We start from the raw sequence: 24,004 nt of genomic DNA on the forward strand, positions 1-24,004 counted from the left end.
CTTAATTATTACAATTATGGAATTAGACAATTTTATCCTACAACTAATCCTTGATTTACAGCCATTTATTCAATTACTGTTAGACTAGGCAATCTGCTTGCCCTTCCAACTGACCATTGTATTGCAATTACCTCACTTGCCTGTATCTTCCCCCATCTCAGCCCCTAACCTGGCCCACCAGCACACACAAAACTGCCTTGGCTTTGGAGGCCTTGGCCTGCTACCTGGTCACTTCTCCCCACCCCACCATGCCAGGGACCACTTACCTTTGCATTATTCTGCAGCTGCTGATAGACACATCCCGCTGATGAGGCTGTTTCACTGCTATCCTGTAAGCAGGCTTCCTTTTTGTGATGGCTTGGAAGGTTTTCTCCAAATCACATGAAGAATGTGATTTCAGCAGAGTGATTGCATTCACTTGCTTTCCTTCCTAACACAACCTCTAGCCACATTTGCAAGCTTTTTGGCTAGAAAGCGACAAACATCCTTCTGAAGGCAATCACACTTGATAACTTTATTATTCTGAAGGCTAGTCATGTTTGCTAGCTTTCTAACCTTCACGAACCATTGCAAGAATAGGTTCCATTTGCAGGATGGTGTGAGTTCAGTAGGAAGGCCACACCTCCTATTGGTTAGACACATTCAGAAGCTGCAGAGTTAAGTGTTCCCAGGTATAGTGCAACAGAGAAAGGATTTGGGCCTCTTGGATGTGGTGTAGTGGGGAGAAAGCTTGGACCTGCAGGTCCCAGGCAGATTTCTGCACGCCAGTGGGCCCAGGGCCTCTTCCACCCCCCTCCTCAAGGTACCCTTCACTCAAGTTAATGATTCTCACAACTGCTTAACTACCACCAAATAGGGAGAGCCAGGATTACAGTTATTGAGTGAAACAGTCATATGGTTATCTTGCTTAATGACCACTTTGCTCAGTGACCAAAATTCTGGTTCTGATTGTAGGGGTACGTTAAGGATTACCTGTAGTTTCACTGTTTGGGTATATACAAAGTATCTACCAATTTATTTATTTATGGGACCAGGTAATTTATTGGGATTTATCATGAAGTTTTACGAGCAGGTTTTCCCTGAATGAAACTTAATTGTCCTTAAATGCACTTTCTCCCATGTAAAACTTCTATGATTTAATTTGTTTAATACTTTGGGGAATTTTAAGAATAGAAAGTAATGCAGAAAGCCACTGGAAGGAAAACAGACCCTATTTCAAAGGTTTAGAGTTGAAACCAAATGCAAAATAATGCTGCCAAAATTCAATGGCAAATAACTGAATGCTGGTGGTATGATTTCAGATTATTTCTTGAGGATGGTTTAAGAGGAAAAAATTGGAATGAAAAGCTTCCATAGGGCAATCCATTCTTTGCTTCAAGTTGGAAGAGTTAAAATCTATGTTGTCAAGCGCTGATCATTTTGTCACTGAATTTAATTGCATTGTCTCAAGTTGTTGGAACAGATGCTTTGCTTAGGGTTGCATATGATCTGTAGAACATGGGTTACTCACTCCTAGCCAATATTGAATAAGCATATAAAGCTGCCTACTGCATTAAATTTAGCAGTGAGAAAATGGCAGTTTTCTTACTTTGCAAGCCAGCATTAAATCCTGCCTTATTTTGCCTTCCAAAAAAAAGTGTATTTCTAGATGTGGGTAAAGAGGTATAGAATCACCTAAATACAATTCCAGTGAGCCAGAGGGCTGAATGTACCCAACATAGGAAACCAATCAGAAGTTAAAGAAAAACATAGCTATATGACACAGGTGTATATCAATGCTGGGCTTGGGTTTAAACATAGAATGATGAAGAAAAAAGTTATCACTGACTGACTCCAGAACAGGTAACTTTAGACTAGATAATTGACTTAAAATAATAGTTTTCCTGTATTCTTAATCTTAGACTCAGATTTTCCAGTGGTATTCACCCTGGCTGTGAATAAAATCCAAATGAAATTCCTCTCCATCATTCTGTGCTGGAAAAAGAGAGGTCAGGTTTTCACCTCCTATGTGACATCCTTTCAACTATTTGAAGAATGTGGTCATATTACCCAGTCATCTTTTTTCAAGGCTAAAAATATTCAACTCCTTCAGATTTCTTTGTATTACCAAGTTTCTAGTCCTCTGATCATTATTGTCCTTCCAAACAAATCCAATTTTTCTGCCCTTTTTTTTTTGAAGTATAGTGTTCAGAAAACACCTTATGGCAAGAATGGCAACAGATAAATTTAATAAATAAATAAAATAAAATAAATGTTATATTACATATTATAAGTTAATTATAAGATACTTGAGGTGATGGCCTAACGAGAACAGAACTGATGCAGCAATTACTATCTATAAATTTGGAAATTAAATATCTGTTGATTCCATGTCTTTGCAGTTAACATATTGCTATTTCATTCATTTGCAGTCAAACACATAATCTCCACTTACCAAATACTCATTCAACAACTCTTCAGAGTTATGATAGTGCTGAAAAAGGAGACTTATGACAGGTGTGCAAAGTTGCAGCTGTTGCAGTTGCATTCACATGACCATGACTGTTGCATTCACATGACCACAGTTTAGGCATTTGGCAACCAGCTCACATTTACAATGGTCACAGTGTCCCACAGTCATGTGATTACCATTTGCAACCTTCCACAGGTGGCTTCTTACAAGCAAAATTATTGGGGAAGCCAGTAGGAAATTGCAAGTGCTGATTTTATGACATTGAATTTAAGAATTCATAATGATTCACTTAATGACTGAAGCCAGAACGGATGTCATAATTTGGCGTGGTCATATGATATTTTATTACGTTCTGTATAGCAGTGGAGTTGCTAGTTCCATTTGTGGTTGGTAAGTGAGGACTACCTGTATTATTCTAAGACTATCTGTGTAATTACTATTAGCAAACCAGGTGCTCCCTATCCTATTCCTTTTCCTTTGTATTTTTGTTTCCTAAGTTCACTCTCTCCTCAAGAAGCTATTGCTGGGCCTCACTGTTCAGAGCTTGGTGCTATTTCATTTCCAGTTTAGCATCTTCATAAAGCCATTGGGGAAGGTCAGCAGTTTTGGATGAGTACTATCAGTACGGTCATTAGGTGATCTGAGTGATGTGGTGGAATTATAGTTCCTGGAGGCTATGGGCACCTGGACAGGATGCAACACATTTCAGAACAACCCTAGCAAGATTGAATGTTTATGGGATGTGGGGGTTTTGAGCCCCTTGCTTGGTTATGTTGCATTGGATTGTGACTTTGTAATTTTTTTCTGGGTGTTATGGTTTTTATATATTTTTGTATATGTTCTTATTTTTAATATTGAGAGTTGCTGAGAGTCAGGCCTCTACGATGGGTGATCGTATAACTCCAATCAACCAATCAATAAAATATGACCTTTCCTGACATCATTTTTGGGCTACCATTCTGTAGTTTTCCTTTGTGATCTAGTTCTGATTTCATTTCTTGCATGTATCTTTTTTATTTCAGTTCTTTGCTAAGTTTGTTCTTTAGTCACATTGACTTCTTTTTCTTTCTTATCTTTTATCTCCTTATTGAAACTGCATCCATATTTTCTTTTAACGTAGTCTTGTTTCTAACTGTGTTTTTAATGTAATCTTCCTTAAGCTCTCTTGAGCTTCTTTTCCCATTAGCTTCTTCCACCATTGCTTGTATTTATATTGATTAAGCTGAAATAAAAGGAGCTAAAATCACTGTCAAAAGTCAGACCAATCTGGAGGAAAGGATGTTTTGGAAATAGGCAGTGTTCACCATATAAATGAGGAGACAATAGTTGTAAAAAAGAAAAGCAGATTTTTGGCAGTCCCTTTAAATGTAAGTGCTTTTTTAAAAAAACAAACAAACGTGCTGCTGTGGAGACTGGCAAAAACATTGTATTACTTTCTCCTGATCTTTGTGTGTAACTAGTAAGACTAACACTATACTAAGTAGAAGGTAACAATCTAAAGAATGTCTAGTGGAAATTCCATAGAAAACTGGAACTTTGGCCTACATTTAAAATAGGCACTGATAGAATTCCATCCAGTCCAATTCTCTCTGAATTCCATGCAAATGTCTGATCTTCTATATTTTGTTCAAAATATTTTTTATTGAATCAGTTACTCTCTGACCTTTATGTCTGTCCTTGCTTCAACATCTCTAGGCACTTACTGTCCAAAATTAGGAAAAATGATTTCTTTTCCTTTTAAAAATTAAAAAAAATATTCCTCTGAGATTTTTAAGAGACAGTAACTGCTGGATTTAGGAATTTCCTAAGTATGTGGATTAAGTATTCTTATTTAAATATACTTTTTGAAAATTTTTTAGGGACCGTGCTGTCCAAGAACTTCGCCGGCAGAGTCGTACAGCTTCATACCATTTAACTTCTACAATAAGATCAATATCACCTGAACGTTGCAGGCACTGGTCTCCTGAGAGGTCTCTGGATAGATCTTTGGATGGGTAAGAAAACGTCTGTTAAAATATATATCTCCTTTCTCTCACTGTTATTCAGGTATAGATCCTCTCTTTATCATGTTACAAAGACATCCTTAAATTAGAAATGAAGGCCATCATTTTATTTCTTTGTTGCTGTCCTGCAAAAGTGTGCCCAAAATGGCACATAAAATCTCAAGTGTTAAAAACTGCTAAGATAATTCTAATTTTAATTTTTTTCTTGTGTTCTGAACTGTTTCAGGGCAGTGATTGGTTCTATATCATGGTTTGCTTTATCATCAGTTTATAAACCACAGTTGGCTGGGTTCTTTTTAAGCTAAGCCATAAACCCTAACCAACCGTGAGGTTCATGCCAAGCAAACCATACCAGTGGCATCTATGGAAAAGCTGGGGCGGGGTGTGTATGCCAGACTAACAAAAGCACTGTTATGCACCAAGCCCCCACCTTTTTGTATGTTCATCATGATGCCACATAGTATTGTTACAATGCTGATTTCATTCTGACGCAAAGCAGCTTCTGAAGATGCTATTCATATGAACTCATTCAATGATATTTAGATCCCCTCATGTAATTCTTCATCTTTTGCTTCCTTTCCATTTGCCTTACAAAATTATTGATTGTTTTTGTAACAGTTCATTTTCATGGTTTGGGAGGGACTATGGATTATAGAACTGTATGGATTAAACATACTTTTGAGATTATCAATTAAATGAGGCATGTTTTTCCGCAGAGACCCTAAATATTATCCAAAGAAGAATTTATCTTTATAATTCAAGAATGAAAAAAAGAGATTTGTGTTATGTGTGTTTGTGTGTTGAAAGGAATGGACAATTATCACTGAATAAAATACAAAATTTCTTTCTTCTTTCATAGAGATTCTATTTCAAAGGACTTCTAATTGAAGAAGATATGGAAAAAATTAACTTCCATTATAAAAATACCAATACATGCCAAACCAAACTCAAGGTTTATTAAAACAGTTGCTTTAATCCAATTGGTAAAGGATAATGTTCAGAGTGCTTATTAACTGAAGAAGCCTACATACACAAAATTTTATTTGGGGCATTACAATAAAAGCTATTATTGTTTTATAAAATTTTTATTATCAAAAAGATGTTTTGAAATGAAAATTGAACTGCACACCATCAAAGAAATATATTAAATGAAAAATTTACACAGCTTCTTATTCTTCATTTATTTATTGTATCTTGGTTACACATTTGCTAAATTATTTAATATTTAGAGAAATTGATAGACAAAATCAGTTTTATACAACCATTCAATTCTTGAATTATTTTTTTTAAGCTGATGACAAAGTTAGTGGTTTCTACCCCATTTTCTCCTTCTGAGAATGAACAAAGCACAATGAGTGTGCTGATTTCTGGATGCCCACACTTACTCAACTACTACTGGAGTTTAGGATATCCAAGGGAATAGAGTTTGATAGGGAGTGATGGATGAGAGAATTGGCAAAATTCATACATATATTTTGTGTAAAGCCTATCCAGTACATCTTCCTCCTCCTATTTTCCCCACCGCAACAACTTTGGACAGAGAGAGAGAGTGACTGGCCCAAAGACACTCTGCTTTTTAGAGTCTCTCGCTTTCTACCTGATGCCTTAACCACTATGTGTTTCTGAACTATGCCATCATTTTCATGTCATTGTCAATAGAGTTTCCAAAATTCCATTAAAAAACTTCAGTTTTATTTACATTGGAGAGATCCACCTTACTCATACTTTGACTTACTGAAATCAGTAAAAATAAGAACTTTTTAAATAACTTAAACATGAATCCATTGTATGATATAGCTACAAAAATGCCCCAAACGGCATCAACAAAAGTATAATGTCAAGATAAAGAAAATAACTTTATTCCATATTGGTCAGACCACATTTAAAATATTATAAAACTTAGGTGGAACGGTTGGAGGCATTAAATATTTAGTCTGGGGAAAAGTCTACGGGAAGACATGACAGCTATGAATCTTGGGAGCTATCATATAGAATACCGCTTTGTTCTAGGAAACATGACAGGAAAGAATAGGTTTAAACTTTAAATTATAAGATTATGGTTGGGCATCAAAAAGAATTTCCACCTCATTGTTCAACAATGGAAAATGCTTCTCTGGGAGAAAAGGTACAAGATTTTTCTCTTTGGATAACTGCCTGGTGTTTATTCTTCTCAATCAGACAAATCATACACTAATTACCAGTCACAAAAAAAGCGCTAGGAGGTTTTGATAGAATAAGACACAAAATATCAATGGGAATCATTTTCCATTGTCTCCTTACCTACCTACTTACCTACCTACCTAATCTATATCTACCTTGCCCAGAATGGCTAGGAGAACTTGGTTCCTTTGGATATTTTATATCCTGCTGAATCAGAAAACTCTAAATTACATGCAATTTCTTGTATATTCTGTTGTTTTGACATGATGATCAGAACAGTTTTTAAACCTGTTCGGAGTCAGTGGCAGAACTTAATATCCATGGAAAAATTAGACATCTAGCATTGGTCTTTAGTTTCACAAAACTGGTGAAATTTAGTTAGCTTAACTGATTAGCAAGTTGACATCATTAGCAAGTTTTCCTAGAATCAGTAATGGTCTGCGATTTTCATAAAACAATTCCATGTTTGCAGCACCAATTTCCTCTAGTTTTATATGACTGATGATTTCAATTGGACTGGCTGACTGTAAATTGGTATTCCTGGCCATTTTCTAAAACAAACTTGTATGACTGTTGAATATACGGTAATTATTTTGGCTGATGGGGAAGCTGGAGTGAGAGGCTTGAAATACAGCTTTTTCTCTGGAAATGGGTTTCCATGGAAATTTTGTCCCTTATTGCATTACTGCAATGGCCCTTTGATTTTGTTAACATAGCTGGGAATTCCAATGGCCCTTTGATTTTGTTAACATAGCTGGGAAGATGGTGTTCTGGATCATTTTACCCTATAGTTTAGAGGGATTAATGGTAAAATGATTCTAAAAACACTACTGTTGTTAAATGTTCTCATTTATCTAGAATACACCTTCCTTCTACCTGCATCAATATCATTGCAAACATGTCAGTTATAGCCAGGTTTTTCCCAATCTTCAAAGAACCCTATTCTTTAAGGTTTAACTGCCACCAAGCCCCACTGAATTTGAGTGGTATATCCAAAGGCTTGTGCCGTACAGTAATCTGCTTTGTGACCGACGACATTAGACTTCGGTGCGGGGGAGCGAAACCTGGGGCGCATTTTTTTTTTCATTCTTTTCCATAATCAACTCGGTCCTCTTTTCTTCGGAGGCAAATCCTGAGGAATTCAGCCGAGTTTTCCTAGATAAGCCAATGCAGGATTGCAATTTCAGGCGAGCGCTTTCCTGCCAATGCTTCAGCCAGGAACGTGGCACGAACGGTCCCAGGAAGGAAAGCGCCGATTAGAGCGAGCCTCCAGCTCCAGTTCCCTCACGGCTCAAGCTGGGAAGTCGCCGAGCGAATGCCAATGGGCTGCTTCGTGAATGACCTGCGTTCCCTCCTCCCGTCTCCCCTGGCAGCGCCCGGGACTGCGCCCCGCCTCTTACTTCTCGCTCTCGGTCAAGGTGCCTTGTGGGGCTCTCCTCCTTCTGGCAATCCCTTGCCTGCCTGAGGCCGACGGAAAGGTGAGTGCCGGCGCGCCGGCCGTCGAGCGGCAAGGCTGCCGAAGTTGAGGCGGGTGGCGTCGTAGAAGCGGCCCTCAGGATTGGGGTGCACCTGGCGGGAATGTAGATTCCCGTCAGCGCGCGCCCAGCCAGCAGGCCAGCCTCGCTACCAGGCTGCGCTTTCAAAGCTCTTCGGTTTCCTTGTGCGCCGCCTAATCCGCTGCTTGTTTGCCCCGAAGGAAGTCCCAGGGAGGTAGAGCTAGGCTCCTGCTAGTGGTGGCAGGCAGGCAGACTCACTTGTTGGAAGCAATACGCAGGAAGCTGGTTCATTGAGCAAAGGGCGTTTTGTGGAAGAATTACCTGACAGTGCCCGCATCTTTACCCGCTTGATTTCCAAAAGATTAGGGCGGATTCATGAGTTTCAGCCTAACCAAGCCGAGTCACAACACAAAAGAAAACTGGGTTTATTATTTGAGCTCTGGGCTCAGGCAGTGTTTAAGAAACTGTGGACGGGGAAGTTTTCTTAGTGTAAGTGGAAGTTAGTCAAGTGGTAGCACTGAGAGACTTTTCTTGTTTTTAGAAGCCAACCTTCCTCAAAGTTCAAAGTGTTCTCTGCCCCTTCTTGAACCTGCAGAAAATGAGAGGACTGCCCTTGTTGCAGATCCCTAACCTGCCATAGGCAATGTGGAGCCACTTCTGTATTGTGTGCAGATTTGCTAAGAGAAAGGATTGGGGGGGTCATTTTGGCTTTGTTTCTTTTTCTCCTACCAGATGTCACCAGCCAGTAAGAAGACATTCACCCATTACTCTTCTTAAGGTGGACTAGAGCTGAGTAAGAGGTAGGTTTTAATGGAGAGGGTAAATCAGCAGATCCCACTGTACTATGCTGCCCCACCACCCAGGGCTGTCACTAGTTAGGCTGGTCCTTCTTTCAAAGTCAAATCTCTGGGCCAAGCATTGTCCAGATCTTTCTACTATCCAAGTCAGAATGGGCAGAAAGGAGTGTGCTGCACCAGTTTGCAGTGGCTAATAGATCTCTTGCAGCTCCTGATATAGAATACTTTCTGCTTTTTAATATTATGTCATAACCCATTTTAAAGCCATTGTGATGGAAACTAGAACAGGCAGTCCATGACTTACAACAGGTAACCTAATAATGCCCCCCCAAAAGTTATGTACCCCCAATACTTAAGACCCAGTTTTGAAGTTCTAATGGCTGCCCGCCTTGCAAGTAATGCAGTAGTCACATTTTGGCTGATTAGCATCTGGCCCACATGTTCAGCCATTTGCAGCATCCCACAGTCACATGACTGAGATTTATGAGGTGTTTTTTTTTTGCCAAAACTGGCTTTTCAGCAAAAGTGCCTCAAAGCAAACAATGGGTTCGCTTAGTGACTACAGTGGTCAGTTTACAATTGCAGCATTTGCTTAACAATTGCTGCAAAAAAGGTCATAAAATCAGGTTGGTCACATGACAGTCTGTTTTACAGCTATCTCAACTTACTACCATAATTGGCAGACTCCATTAGAGTCATAAATTGAATACTACCTGTATCATATTGAGATATAAAAAGTAAATGCTGCATTCCTTTAAATCAATATCACTTCTTGAATAATTTATTGGACATGTTCCGTGTATTTCCTTGGCAAAAGTATAGGAAGTATTTGCCGTTGCTGCTTTCCATGATATTTTCCTTCCACTTTCAAATCAAGCCTGTGACTTGGGCTATACATCTGTAGACATACAATGGCTATTTTCATTCATTATTTTATTCATTTCAATATGCGTCCAAATCTTGAAGCTATTTTTCCAAGACAAGTTACACTATCTATTAACTGGCATTTTGCAAAGTCAGCTAGTGATGCTACAGATTGGTTGCATTTTTAGGATGCAAACTCGTATAAAGAGGGCCAAATGGAATAACAGTTTTTAAATTCTCTACAAGGGCACCAAAAAGACATTTTGATGATGCTGAAAAAATAGACTTAAAACTTACAATTTGTGCCTGAAGTTACAGCTACATATGGTCATGCGATCAGAATCATGTAACTTTTAGGAATGGCATGAGCAATTTGCGGGATGAACCTTTCAAAGGATTCTGTGAATGGGATGCCAGCTTGGAGAATGATGCAAAGTGGCCTCTGAAAGAAGGCCTGGCATGGCCATCAGCTGCCTCACATAGGCTCTGGGCCTGCCTGGCAGTAGCAGAAGAAAAATGAAGAAGTTCAGTGGGCCATGGCAAATCCGATGGAACACAGCGTGGCAGGGGCAATTGGTGGTGGCATCGCAGGCTGCAGTGTGGGGTGTTGAGGCAGCATTTCTCAGTGGTGGCAGCAGCAGCAGCATTGGGGCTGAAGTAGAGACTTGGGGCTAGTGTCAACTACTTGAAACTGCTGAATACCCCAGGCCTCTACTTTAGCCCTGCTGCTGCCAAAAAGAAATTGAAAAGAACATAGATTGGGGTGGGGAGAGATTGAGGGGTGGGAATTGTAGTCATAAGCACTTCTGGATTTGGTGGATGACTGAGGCTTCCTGGGGTGCGACCATGCTGTGGAGCCAGGCTGGGCGTGCTGGCTCAACCGCATTCTAGGGGGCACCGTGTCTCTGCTACACACCCCCAAGTCATCCATGGCCTGTGCTGCAAAGCAATCATGTGACACTTTGTTTAATAATTACTTTGCTGAACAACTAAGATTCTGGACCCAGTTGTGGTTGTAAGTGGAAGATCACTTGTATATAGAATTTGTTTTGCATTTTATGGGAGTTTTGATGGCTGTAAGGCACCACCAACTTTTCTGGCACCAGGGATAAGGTTTGGAAGAAAAATTGTCTTCCATGGACCTGGGGGAAGGGGATAGTTTGTGCGCCACCTAGATCCTGTGCATGTGCTTTGCTTCCTCACCTGCTGCTTGTGTGGTCTGGTTCCTAAGAAGCAACAAACCGATATCGGTCTGCAGCCTGGACATTAGAGACCCTTGCTGTAAGGGACAAATAAGTGTCTTGAGACTTGCAGGTCATTAAAAATTGCAACCCTTAACAACAAAAACTCTTTAACATGAACCTTGATCTTATTCACTTCAGATTGCAGCATGCAAAACAAAACCTGCTATGACCCACAGATCAAAGAAAGATAGTAACCTAAGCTAGGAAATGAAGTCTCCTTAAAGGACTTAGTTTTTGAATAATTTTGTGCCATCAAGTCAGTATTAACTCTTAGTTACCACATAGATAGATTTTCTCCATAAGGATGATCTATCCATAATTTGGTCTTTCAACAGTGAGGTGGGCAGTTATACAAATGTGATTAATAAGTAAATAATTAATACACTGTAACTGCTATTGGTTATCTTCTCTTTCCTTCTACTTTTCCCTGCATTACAGGGTTCTCCAGGGAGCTAGGTCTTTACCTAATGTATCCAAAGTAGGATACTTGACTATTGAAGTCTATCTATTTACTCAGCCATTAAATTGAAATGGAGCAGGCTTAATGATTTATTTAAAACTACAGGTAGCTCTTGACTTATGACTGGGTGTTTAACAACTGTTTGAAGTTATGATGGCTTAGAAAGGGTGTTTTATGGTCCATAAATCACTTTAAGCCATCATAACATGTTCGTATTGCCCACCCCCAGTTACATCATTGTGATCCAAGTGCTTGGCAACTGTACTCACAACTGCAAGCAACTCACAATTATGTGATCACCATTTGTGATCTTCTCTTCTGGCTTCCTTAAAAAGTCAGTGGGGAAGCTGGCATGGAAGTTGCAAGCTGCTATCAAAGAATTTCTGCTCCCTTCCACATATAGGTGGCTGCAGAAATGACACTTGGATCTTTCTTTTTGCAGCCCAGTATAGGAGTTCCTCTCCCCTCTGTATGTGGAAGAAAACAAGTGTGCTGGCTGGAGAAACATAGCAGGGATTGTGAAGAATTCTCTTCTGCGTAAGACTTTTTAACAATCATATTTCCCTCTTTTCGTAGAAAATAAGATTTTTATAAGTTATTGCAAGCTTCTTAAGATAACAAGTAGGCACTTTTATTTTTTTATTTTAAAAGGTAGCAATCTTAACAAGTTACCAACAAAGCCACCGTTTAATAGTAGTACAAAACAAACACCCACATCCAGCTTACAAAGGTTAAAATAATTGTAATCTTTATTTTTATATGTACCAGTGTTAGAGCTGCTTAGTTAGGCTTGGTAAATATTGGATTGAGATAAGAGAAGAATGTTGTTATAGATAAATGGATATAGTATTTGCATTTTCAGAACAGAATGGTCAGTAATTGATTCTTTATTCAGAATATTAGTAGGCTTTTCTGGATATCAATAGGTGACAAACATTAAGCTAATGATCCTATAATATATAACTTAATTACTGGGTCTTCCAACCATTTCCATTTGTTGCTTTTGTTCTCACTCTCTCTGATGAGGAATACAAGTAGTCCTTGATTTACAACAATTCATTTAGTGGCTATTCAAAATTAGAACAGCATTGAAAAAGGTGACTTACAACCATTTTTCACACCTACGACTGTTTGCATTTTCACATGGTCATGTGGTCAAAATTTGGATGCTTGGCAGGTGACTCCTATTTATCATGGTTGCAGTGTCACAGGCCATGCGACCATCTTTTGCATCCTTCTGACAAGCAAGGTCACTTGGCAAGCAATGGGAAAGCAGATTCACTTAAACATGTTACTAGCTTAATAACTGCAGTGATTCCCTTAACAATTGTGGCAAGAAAGATAGGGCAGATCTCACTTAATGACTGTCTTGCTTAGCAACAAAAACTTTGAGCTCAATTGTGACCATACATTGAGGACTACCTGTAATAGGGGATTGAAAAGCCTTTCTCTCAGGTTGGTTGGTCTAATAAATATAACTTAGGTACAGATTTTCTTCCTTGTGTGGCATGCTTCATGTGCCATTTCAGAATGTGTGTCATTTGGTCTTGAATAATTGTGGTTGTACAACACATTAATCCATAGTTAACTGAATCATCGTTTATTCTATTAACTCCAAGTTTATGTGACAAATTAATCCACAAACTAATGACATAAAATGTAGTGAGCTGTGTGAGTTCAGTAAGTTCTAGCAGCTCCATCAATATCTCTTCCAAGGGTGTCCCTATAGCCTGCTCCCCAGTTAGCTATCAGTTCCTGTTACTGAGCACTATATTACCCCAATACGGGTCACATTTCAGAATTTATTGATCCCAGTCAACCTAAAGAGGTTTAATGAGCCTAAGTGAAACTCCTCTTACTTATTTTTGATTATACATTAGGGGTAGTTTTATTCATTCACTATTATCTTAATTACAGTCTCACTAAGCAACATTTTGTTTGAATCGTGGGTTTTTTTCAATAACTGGAGTCAGAGCAGGTTCATAGGACATGTTCAGCTGTAATACAGTTGGATTGGCTAAATATGGCTTGTGAATTGGTGGGAGAGTTGTATCAATGGCATGATTCAAGCTATCAAGCTGTACCGTTTCTTCTCAGTATCCCAATTAATAATTTATTGTTCTGAGCTCGTGTTAAAAAAATTAAGGTTCCTTTATCTCTAAAGTAGATGTCTATGGCCCCTTTATGACCTGTAACTTCAACTCCCAGAATTCCTGAACTAGCACTCACGAATTCTGGGTGTTAAAATGCACAGCTCATAAAGGGAGCATAGTTCCCCACCTTTGCTCTAGAGCAGTGATGGCGAACCTATGGCACACGTGCCACAGGTGGCACGCGGAGTCATTTGTCAGGGCACGTGAGCCATTGCCCTGTCAGCTGGCCAGTGCGCATGCGTGACTTCCAGTTTGCTCAGAGGGTCGTTTTAAGCTCTCCGAAGGCATCAGGGAAGCCTCCGGATGATCCCTGAAGCCTCCGGAGGGCCTCTGGGGGGGCGGGGGAGGCTCTTTTCACCCTCCGCAGGCTCCTATAAAGCCTCTGGAGCCTGGGGAGGGTGAAAAAAGTATGTAAAAATCTGGGGGGAGTGCCTGTTGTGGGCGCATGCGTACTGGGGGGTCGCGCATTGCATTATGGGTGCGGCACGCCCGCACACGACCCTCCTGCGCTCCCCCCACTTGTGGCACACGAGCCAAAAAAGGTTTGCCATCGCTGCTCTAGAGAATAGTAAGATGGAAAAACAAGTCTAGGACTACGATAGATTGTATAATTATAATTTTAGCAGGAGGAACACATTCTGTTACATTTCACTTTTACTTGCCTTTCTCTATCAGTTTTCAGTGCTCTTCTTATGGCAATGGAGAGGCTCTTTCTAGGCACAATGGAGTAGAGTAAAAATGATAGTGTTGCCTGGTTACATTTTATCACTTGGGAATTAATGCTCCACATGGCTCAGTCTGCACTGGATTCCAAAGGGATTTCTCAATAATTTATTAGTGATATATGCTCAGGTGGAAATGATATTTGTCACACTGTAGTTATCATACAAGCGTTCATTTTAATAACTGATTAATATTAATATCAATTCATATTAACAATTGAAATTGCTACTTTTAAAAATAAAAATATAAACATCTATATGGTTCGGTATGAGTTTTTAACATATTTTATGTTAAAGGCTTCAGAAATGGAGTTTTTAATTATCCATGTTTTTACTGAAGTCTCAGGACTAATTTATTACTTTGGCAGTTTGTGGAAAATATTCTATATTACAACACAATTTTCATTTTTAAATCTTTGAATTGATGTAACCGATACAAATACCGTACATTTAACAAGGTCAATCTAAATCAGGGGTGTTAAACTTGCAGCCCATGGGCTGGATGCGTCACGTGCTGCCCCCCCCACTCTCGGTTTAGCGAAGGGGGGGAAGTGATGTGATATGTCACATGACAACAACATGACATCACAACTTTGACACCCCTGGTCTAAATACTTGAGCCAACAAAAGATTTACCATATTCTGGGACACTATTCTAAATATTGAAGGTAACAATTTCAGAAACAAATTTTACATGTATCTCAGTTTTTATCTTTGTAACAAGAGACCTAGAATTTATTTATTTAGCTCATGTGCTACTCCATTTCTAAAAACGCTACATAACAACATAAAATTAAAACATAAATGTCAGTAGTATAAGTGTAACAGCAAGAAAGTTCTTTACTGTAAGTCCCAATGCCTTTTTGTATAGTGACTTGTTTGCAGTCATTTGATAATGTAATAGTCTCTGTGTGAGAGAGAATGGTCCTAGAGATTGGGGAACCATCATTTAGAAGGCTCAAGCAAGGGTCCCTGCAGATGACATTCCTTCAGATTTGTAACTCAGCAAGAGAGGCAGTTTCAACATAGAAAAGATGGCCTGGGCAATATCCAATCACGCATTTATGTAGGTAACAACCCAGAGTTCTCACTCTAGGCTCAAATGACCAAACCTATATAATCCTACTTTGTACACATTATGTGGAGGCATAACATCTCAAAGGAAGGCTCTAATGCTGGTGAAAGATGAAAAGAAAGAGAAGAAGATGACCAACAGCAGGATGGATGACCAGCATTATGACAGCAGGGAGTGCACCATTGGAAAACCAGGTTAGAGACAGATTGTCCTGAAGAAAATCAATCTATGTGGTCACTAAGAGTCAATACCGACTTGATGGCATATAATAAATAAATCCAAGCTATGTAAGTGATAACCAGCACCTTGCTTTTTTACCTAGAAAGTGACTAGCACTAATGCAACATCTACAACTGGTGTACTTCTTTAATGTGGGAATGCATTCTGTGGGGTTCTATGGAGCCTGCTTCTAACTGAATAGGTTACCTTCATAGCAAAGTGTCGCACAGGATGTGGAACAAGCAGGAAGCAGTCCCTGTGCCAATTCAGCCTTTTGTAGTCAGCAATCCAGAAGCAATACAAAGGGCAAGTGTACAGTAATCATTTATTTATTTATTTCATTTATTTGTTCTATTTATATCCTGCTGCAATCCAAGCCGCTCTTAGCAATTTACATGATACAATATAGAAGTTAAAACACCCACAGTAAGTCTTAAAAATATAGTACCACAATTTAAAATAAACCCTATGGTGAATCACAAACAGAAATAACAGGAAGTTGGACATTCAGATAAAAGATGGCTAAAATTCACCTGTGCAATTAGACAGGTGCTTTAGAGCAGAATAGCTGAAACTGACTGGTATTTGTAGCTGAAACTGGTAAATGCAGGGAAACTGTCAAATAAGTAGCAAAAGTTTAGTTTATTGTTCTCCATTTTCTGGAGAATGCATATGGAAAGGTGGGGGTACTGCTTCAAAAGATAAATATCTCATGAATGCCGTTTCAAAGTTGAGTAGATACAGATTTGTTCAAATACACCCTTTCTTGAAATACAGCTGGTTTGCTCCCCATTCCACTATCTTCTTGAAAGTTTGGGAATAAATTAATTTCCCTTCAAGAAATAGGGCCCAGCTGACCTGAGGAAAAAGTAACAAGTATGAAAAGGACTCATGAAAACAAAATATTAATGGAGAGGACAAATGTAGGAGAGACATGGCTACAGTGAAGGCTATCTAGTGATCAGAGGAATTCCTTCCCAACTCTGCTCACATCTACAATAGGTCAACTGGTCTAGTTTCCAAGATAATGGATTGACAAAGGCTTACAAAGGTAGAAGAGAAGTAGAATGTCAGAACTGCCATCATGCTTGAGCTTTGCTAGCTGCCGATCTGCCATGAATTATGAGAGGAAGCTGGTTGAGAGAGGGGGAAGCTAACTACTCATCGTATCTTCCAGACATGCCAGTTGAAGGTCAAAATGCTGGGAATGGAATGCGACAGCTTACCAACCAGCCCGCCATTGAAGAGACAGTTCCCAAAACAATTTATTCAAATATAATTGGATAATAAGGGACCAGGAAGAGGGAGAAACTGATGAGGAACTGGACAGGGAAAATTAACTGGGAACATTTGGTGCACAAACTTCAGTTCAGGTTTACTATATTGAAATCCACTTGGCCTTTAGTAAAGTAAACCTTTACTCGAGAGTCGTTCTTAGGTTGGTAGGAGGAGGTAGGAGGAGTCGTAGGACTGACATAGTATTAGTTTCAAGGAGAAAATAATCCTTAGTCCAATATGCTTACTGATGACTCAAGGCTGTTGGATGCTTGAGCTGATGAAGTCAGTGTTGTGCAATTAAGGGAAATGTTGAGAGTGTCAGAGAAAGTAGAGGTAGGACTATAAAACAGTACATATGAGGAAAGGGAATTGTGCTTATAGAGCAGCCTTCAACCCAAAGCAGTTATTGAACACAGTGGGGAAAGTACTTTGCTTCCATCAGAAACACAACCATAAATCAAAATGGCACTCTTAGAGACTTCGAAAACAATGTATTTTCTCTAGGGGTTGTATAATTGAATAATAACATTATCTTTTTTCACAAGCTATCTTAGCAATTTTCCTTTTGAGATTTCTGTGCATTGTGTAAAGTTATATATCTAATTCCAAGGAACTGTGAAGACCATAAGCTTCCTGGGCAACATCAAATTCTACTAAGAATTCAGGTCAGGGACTCCTTCCTTGTTTCCTAGCAACTTAGAATAGTGGGGCTTTTTCTGTTTGAATGAAATCATTCAGCAACAGAGACCAGGATGATTTGCACGGCCTAAGGCAATATTTTGCATACACTTGGGAAGAAGCTCTGTAACATAACACATTCCTGCCTGTTTATAAGAAGAGGGCTCTGCCTTTTGAATCAGATTGAACCAACATTACTTCAGCCTCCTTTAACGTGAAGAATAGGATTAGGATTCAGCTTTTATTACTGCTTTGTTGGTTGTCAAGGTGAGGCATTTATCTTCAAACCATGTACTTTCCTAGTTACTGAATCTGGTAAATCAAAACTGTATTCAGGTAAAGACTTCCAAGTCCTATGTGATCTAACTGAAGCAAAGATTTCTTGGTTACTAATGCAAACAAAATAGAATGGGGCAAGCCTTTTTCTATTGTATTTAATTAGGAATAGTGTCAAATGTTGCATATTCTTTCCATTTGTATAGTGTAGGAAACAGCCTTTACTTTTTTGTGATTAATCAGGATTGATGTAATTAAAAAAATACTTTGTTGAAGTGATAGCATAATATATGCATGTGCCCTCCAAGAAAATTGATGCATTGTTGACTATGGTAATATTGTAAATAATCTGTAAAGGATCTGCATAAATTTTTAATGTTTTAAAATGTGATTTGTCTAGAATTGCAGCTTTTCAATGTTATTTTGCTTATTTTATTTATAATTATGCAAGGCAGACTATGAATTTTCAATTTAAATGTCTAAAATTTCTTTGTGTTCACTACTTTTGTTTATGATCAACATTTTGTGAATTACCTATTGGAATCTTTGTTTAATTTCTTTAAATAAACAAGTGCTTATTCAGATAATCAAATCAAATCATACTTTGGCTAGATGCCCAGATCACATTATACTGTAATTTTGTTTGTTTTGGCTTAGCATGATATTGAAACCAGGTCTTGTTGCTTGCATGTTATAGATGATGGTTTAACTTGATGTCTGTCAGATTTCCTGGAAAAACTTAAGCAGAAATTCCAGGTTATTAAAGTCTAAGATGTGAAACACATGGCTAAATAAAAAAAACTTTATTGCATATTACAATGAAGTCATAAAGGAGTCAGTTGACCTTTATTGCTTTTTCTTTCTGCCACTCATTGCAAACTGCTCATAGCCTTGAAATTGATTTGTTGTTAATCATTTATATAACTGATTTATCTTCTGTTGAAAATGCTGTTGTTTAGGTTCTTCCTATATGAACCACACCTCTGTGGGAATCTATCAGATCTGCGCTATAAAAGTCCAGATGATTGTGAGAGTTTTACGTATACTACTGTCTAGCTTTTAGCTTCCCAAATTGGGTAGCCCTATTCTATAATGATTTGTTCAAAATATAATTAAAATAAATAATAGACATGGTGTATGAAAACAGCCTATGTTTTAGACTTCACAAGGAGTTTTTTTGGGGGGGGGAAAATCTTTTGCAACATAGTTCTGAGAATTGTTAAATTGTGTATCTGCATTTCTGATGTGCTGTGTCAAATTAGAACATTTATCATTGCTACTATGGGAAGATTGAAACTGTATATATTTATTGTAGAATACAAAAAATGTTCTGAATTGTGAAAATAGAATAGGTGTTGGGTTTGTTGAAAAGATAGCATCTTGCTAGCATTTGTAAATTTTATTTTAAAATTAATATAAGAGGGTAGGTTTGGTATGAAAGTTGGAAAATGCTCTATCCATAAAAGCGTTTAGGGCTTTAGGTAATATAATATTTGTTGAAAACAAAGAGAAAACAGTAGTTAGATTGATTTTTATATTTGCTTATCAACAGGGAATTCAAGGATACCATAGAATAGATGACCATGACTCCTCCCTTTTCTTGTGGATTGCTTTCATGGGCCTTAAATTCAGTATGGTTCCTTGATCACAAATAAACAATTTTCACATACAATTTTACAAGACTAAAGACCTAGCCTAATACTGCAGAAACTAGTTCACTCAAGGTAAGTAATATCACCTTGTACTACTTCTTGCAATATTAGTATGAAGTTTAGCCAATTGCTTTTTCTTTTCCCTTAATTCTGATAAGCCAGTGTGGATGATGGGTAATCAACATATCTTTACTACTTCTACTGGATCTGGTGTAAACTATCCGTGCCAATAATAATAATAACAATATTTCTAAATTAACAGAGCTGTAGGGGTCTTAATTATTTGAGTATGAAGTCACTATACTGTCAGCTCTTGCTCTCCTTTTCAACAATTATATGGCCAGTGCAATAAAATGAGAAAGATATTATGTTTACTCAGTTTACAACATGATAGATTCCTATAAAAATGGATTTAGTTATTAGAACATACATTGCTATTTAGTTAATTAAAAATTATTGATAATTTCTCCTAAAATAACTAAATTCCTAATCATGAACTATGACCTATCAGATCCCCTCCCTCATTGTGTATTAGATTTATCAGCTTTACTCCGAGATGCATAACTAGAAATCTAAAGCTGAAAAGGTTTATGTTTCTGCTTAGAGGATGAGTGTGAATTTTAGGTCATTTAATGAGCTAGTTCCAACAGGAAAAGCCAAAGAAACCCTAGAAAGAATTTGAGAGGGACATCTACTTTAGCAAATGCCACCCTTTGGATGGATGATCTTCAGGTGGAGGCACTGGTGGAAAAGTAGGCAAGAAGCCAACTGTGCAGAAACAGCATTTATAGTCTTCACGATCTTTTTGCTCAAATGTTAGACTGAGAGTTTTCTGAGTCTCAGAAAAGCATTTGGGCCTCACTGCTCCAGAAAAAAACCTAGACTCTCTCAGTTGTACATGGTCCTCACCCCGTATTCCCAGAGCTCCTGAGACTGGCACAGAGATAGACATGGTTTTCCTGGAGCAGCTGACTACTTCAGTGCCTTTTTCAACCTTCAGAAGACTGTGAAGGACGTAGTGATGTGATCCCAATCTATTGTTTGAGGCCTCACCTCATGCCTGCGTTCTGCAATTGTTTCCGTACCAGTCTACCATAAACCCTGGGAGGAGGGTGAGAGGGCGGAGGAGCACTTGGGGGAAGAGTGAAAGTTAAGAAAGTGAAGGTGCCTGCCAAGGCGGCATTTCAAGGTGACTGCGATGAGAGGAATGCAGCTGCAAGCCAGCTTACAATCAGAGCGGCCATTTCCAAAATATCTTCTTTGAAATTGATTGGATAGAGGGGGACCAGCAATGGGAAGTGCTTAAGTGGGAAAAAAGTTTGGCACACAACTTTCAGTTCCGGCTTTGCACTTTTGTATTTCACCTGGCTTCTACCTTTCTCAACCTGATGGTGTTAAGGATTGTTTTTACTTAGAAGCCTAAGGTGAGGCAGGTCTGACATTTGGAGAAAAAATGTTGGTGGGAAATCAAATCGCTTTCAGTAAATGCTTCCATGACACAGAGGTTTTACTTGCATGAGTGGGGAAGCATAAAGAGAGAGAAATTAGGCTGTCTCTACTTACATGTGTTTGCTTCTAAAATTAATTCAGTGATGAGCATTGTTTCAGCATCATGATGCAATAAAAAATAAATTAAATTCTAAGATTTTTGTGATTGCAAGTAATCCTTGAAATACATGCAATTCTCATGAGTAAAGGTGTTTAAAAACAAAGATATAATAAATGTTGCAGATAAGAAGCCTTACTTCTTAGTATCTCCTGCACTGAAGATGTTACCTACTAGGATAATGACAAATTTGCTTATTAATTTTTTATTCACTTGTAATAAACCAATGTATTAAAATTTGTTCAAAGCAACATTTTATATATTGATATTCCCTCAAAATAATATGAAAAGATGAACAACAATCAATTTTTATGAGTTCAAAATTTATTCTATAACACATTTTATCACATACTATTTCTTAAGCTGCACTAAACAAAACAACTGGTGTATTCCTCCTATCCTCTGTAATATATTTGTATTATATTTTTATCTGCATCATTGTCTTTCCCTTGTAATTTTTCATGGCAATTGTAACTCATAGATAATATTGAGTAATATTTTTTTTTGAAATCAATTGCATTATATTTGGTTTCTGGTGGGGAAAATGATATTTTTTTAAGTTGGATATTGGTAAATTATTAAAATAATAAAACTTGGACAATAGCATCCTGTACTCTCATAAGTAAAGACAAAAATGGCACGTTTGTGGCAGACCTGCCACAGACTTAAATCTCTAAGTCAGGGGTGTCCAAACTTGGCAACTTTAAGACTTGTGGACTTCAACTCCCAGAATTCCCCAGCCAGCATGTTGAAGTCCACAAGTCTTAAAGTTGCCAAGTTTGGACACCCCTGCTCTAAGTAGAAAACAATCCTTGACTCCATTTGCTGAGAAAGCTATATTTTTAGTAGAAGTCAAGTGTATTGCAGTAATGCATAGCCAGAACTGAGATCCACATGCCAAAATCCCTATGTTATGCTTTCCCCTCCTCAACTGTCTTTCATTTCCCACCCCAAGGTAACCAATTAAAATCTTGCAAGCTGTTTTCCTAATGGTCAGTTCAGTGTGTTCAGGTATGCCACTCCCTCCTTCCAGCTGTGGACAGCTGGAAGCAGCCTCTCAAGAAGACACAGCACCTACTTTCAATTTCCCAAGCATCTCCCCCCCCCCCATCTTCCTTCTCCATAGTTAACAGGAGAGTGTCATCACATATCAGTGAAGCAAGCATGGGGAGGCAGCTGACAGTGTGTCCATATAATCCCTTCTCTTGCTTGGCTATTAAAATGTCAGCTGCTTATTAATGGACAAGAAGCCCAAGTGGAATTCAAGCATCACCTGTCTGGTGACCTATCAGCCTAGGTACAAGGCTAATTTTTTCCCTCTCCATTCACTAAGGGAGGAATTGGTTGTTATGGAATTTGGAATGAGCATTTGGGAATGTTGGAAAAGGGCACTAAGATTCCAGATTACAGTATCTTAGTTCTTGAAGATATTGGTGTTAAATTGATCTTCCATAGACAGAAGAAATATTGCTAGCACTATCCATGCTTGTCTCTCATCTACTAATCCTATATCTCTGGAAATTAAAAATCAGTTATGAAGGATTGATTATAAAGCTCAAAATGCATTGATAGTAATTTGCTTTTGTTTTCTGAAAATGGTGCTTTTTGTTGGTTAACTTTTATTAGTATCAGGCAGTTGGGTATATTGTAATCTCTTTGAAATAAAAGTAATCCTAAGTCTCATTGGCACCCAATGTGTAGAAAATTCATTGGACTTAGGTGTGTTTAATAGATATTTAAATATTTTACAGAATGAATTTAAACAAGAAAAAATAAATGACATGAAAAAAGAATGAAAGGGCAGAATGCAAATAGGTGTGATAACATTTTAAAATTTTATAAATAAAATAAACAAGGTACCTAACATGTCATAAAATTCAAATTCATAATGAATAAGTATTTCTAAAATTTTAAAAGTACATCACCTTTTGAACAAAAAAATTAAAATAACTAAGTTTCAAATAAAGATGTCTGTGTTTTCAAATTTCATACAAAATGGACTATAGTATCTTTTAAGAGTTCATCAAAAGAGGCACTTTTCATCTTAGATGATTATATAATATTTTTCTGAAGAATTAAACCAACAATAATCAATAGGTAAAAGTAAGTATATTTCTGTGTGTTATTTTTAATTTTTTTAAATTGAAAACAGATTTTTTTTCAAAAAAAGATCACATATTTAATTGGTATTTATTAATTTAAAAGTTTTATACAGCTGCCCATCTTATAACCAACTTTGGACAGTTACCAATTAGAAGTTAAAACAAAGTACAAATCTTATTAAAATTATAAATCCAGCTGTATCAAAATATTGAAAACAACAAAAACCTGGTGCCAAGTTAAATTTCAGATATACGGTTATCTAATCCTAGCTGAGGACCTGGGGAAAAAGCCAGATCTTCAGTGCTTTATGAAGGCTAGGAGGGTAGAGACCTCCTGAACTTCATGGGGCAGAATGTTTTGGAGATTCACAATCATCCAGGTCATAATTGTCCCAAATATGCTTTTAAAAAAGCAGCTGGACTTTCTTGGTTATTTTTTTAAAAAAACATTTCACTTCTCATCCAAGAAGCTTCTTCAAAACTCACTTCTTCAAGAACTGAAGAAGCTTCTTGGATGAGAAATAAAACATTTTCAAGGGGGAAAAAACTCCAAGAAATTAACTCCAAGAAATTGCCTGCCTGCCTGCCTCTCTGCCTGCCTCTCATTGGATATCCCTTTACGATGATTCAGAAGGTCAGCTGGTACAAGGTATTATGTATTTAGATCAGGTTGGGATGCTTTCCCGTGATTGCAGCTGCAACTCACTCCTCCAGTTTACTAGAGATTAGGTGGTGATTCACTTAAGTGTGTGGGGAGTGCATTTAGG

At 38.0% G+C, this 24,004-nt stretch overlaps 2 protein-coding genes across 4 annotated transcripts in view; both read left to right on the forward strand.

The window, feature by feature from the left end:
• The window catches only part of TSGA10 (testis specific 10), a 46,952-nt gene extending 40,761 nt beyond the window's left edge, over positions 1–6,191 (forward strand). For 2 of the 3 annotated variants that reach the window (XM_081946779.1, XM_081946778.1), the window contains exons 19-20: positions 4,312–4,446; positions 5,315–6,190. In XM_081946779.1, the coding sequence (XP_081802905.1) occupies positions 4,312–4,446; positions 5,315–5,339 (160 nt within the window). In that variant the 3' untranslated portion in view covers positions 5,340–6,190. Of the gene's footprint in view, positions 1–4,311; positions 4,447–5,314 lie in introns of all 3 variants that reach the window. The other variant, XM_081946780.1, reaches the window with a different exon arrangement.
• Positions 6,192–7,989: 1,798 nt separating this feature from the next.
• Positions 7,990–24,004, forward strand: part of CRACDL (CRACD like) — a 51,040-nt gene continuing 35,025 nt past the window's right edge. The window contains exons 1-3 of the mRNA XM_081946776.1: positions 7,990–8,093; positions 8,844–8,911; positions 19,430–19,601. The gene's annotated coding sequence lies outside the window, so the exon portion shown is untranslated. The remainder of the gene's footprint in view (positions 8,094–8,843; positions 8,912–19,429; positions 19,602–24,004) is intronic.

This window comes from Natrix helvetica (assembly GCF_964273705.1).
Source record: "Natrix helvetica genome assembly, chromosome: 3".
In the NCBI taxonomy this organism is placed as follows: domain Eukaryota; kingdom Metazoa; phylum Chordata; class Lepidosauria; order Squamata; family Natricidae; genus Natrix; species Natrix helvetica.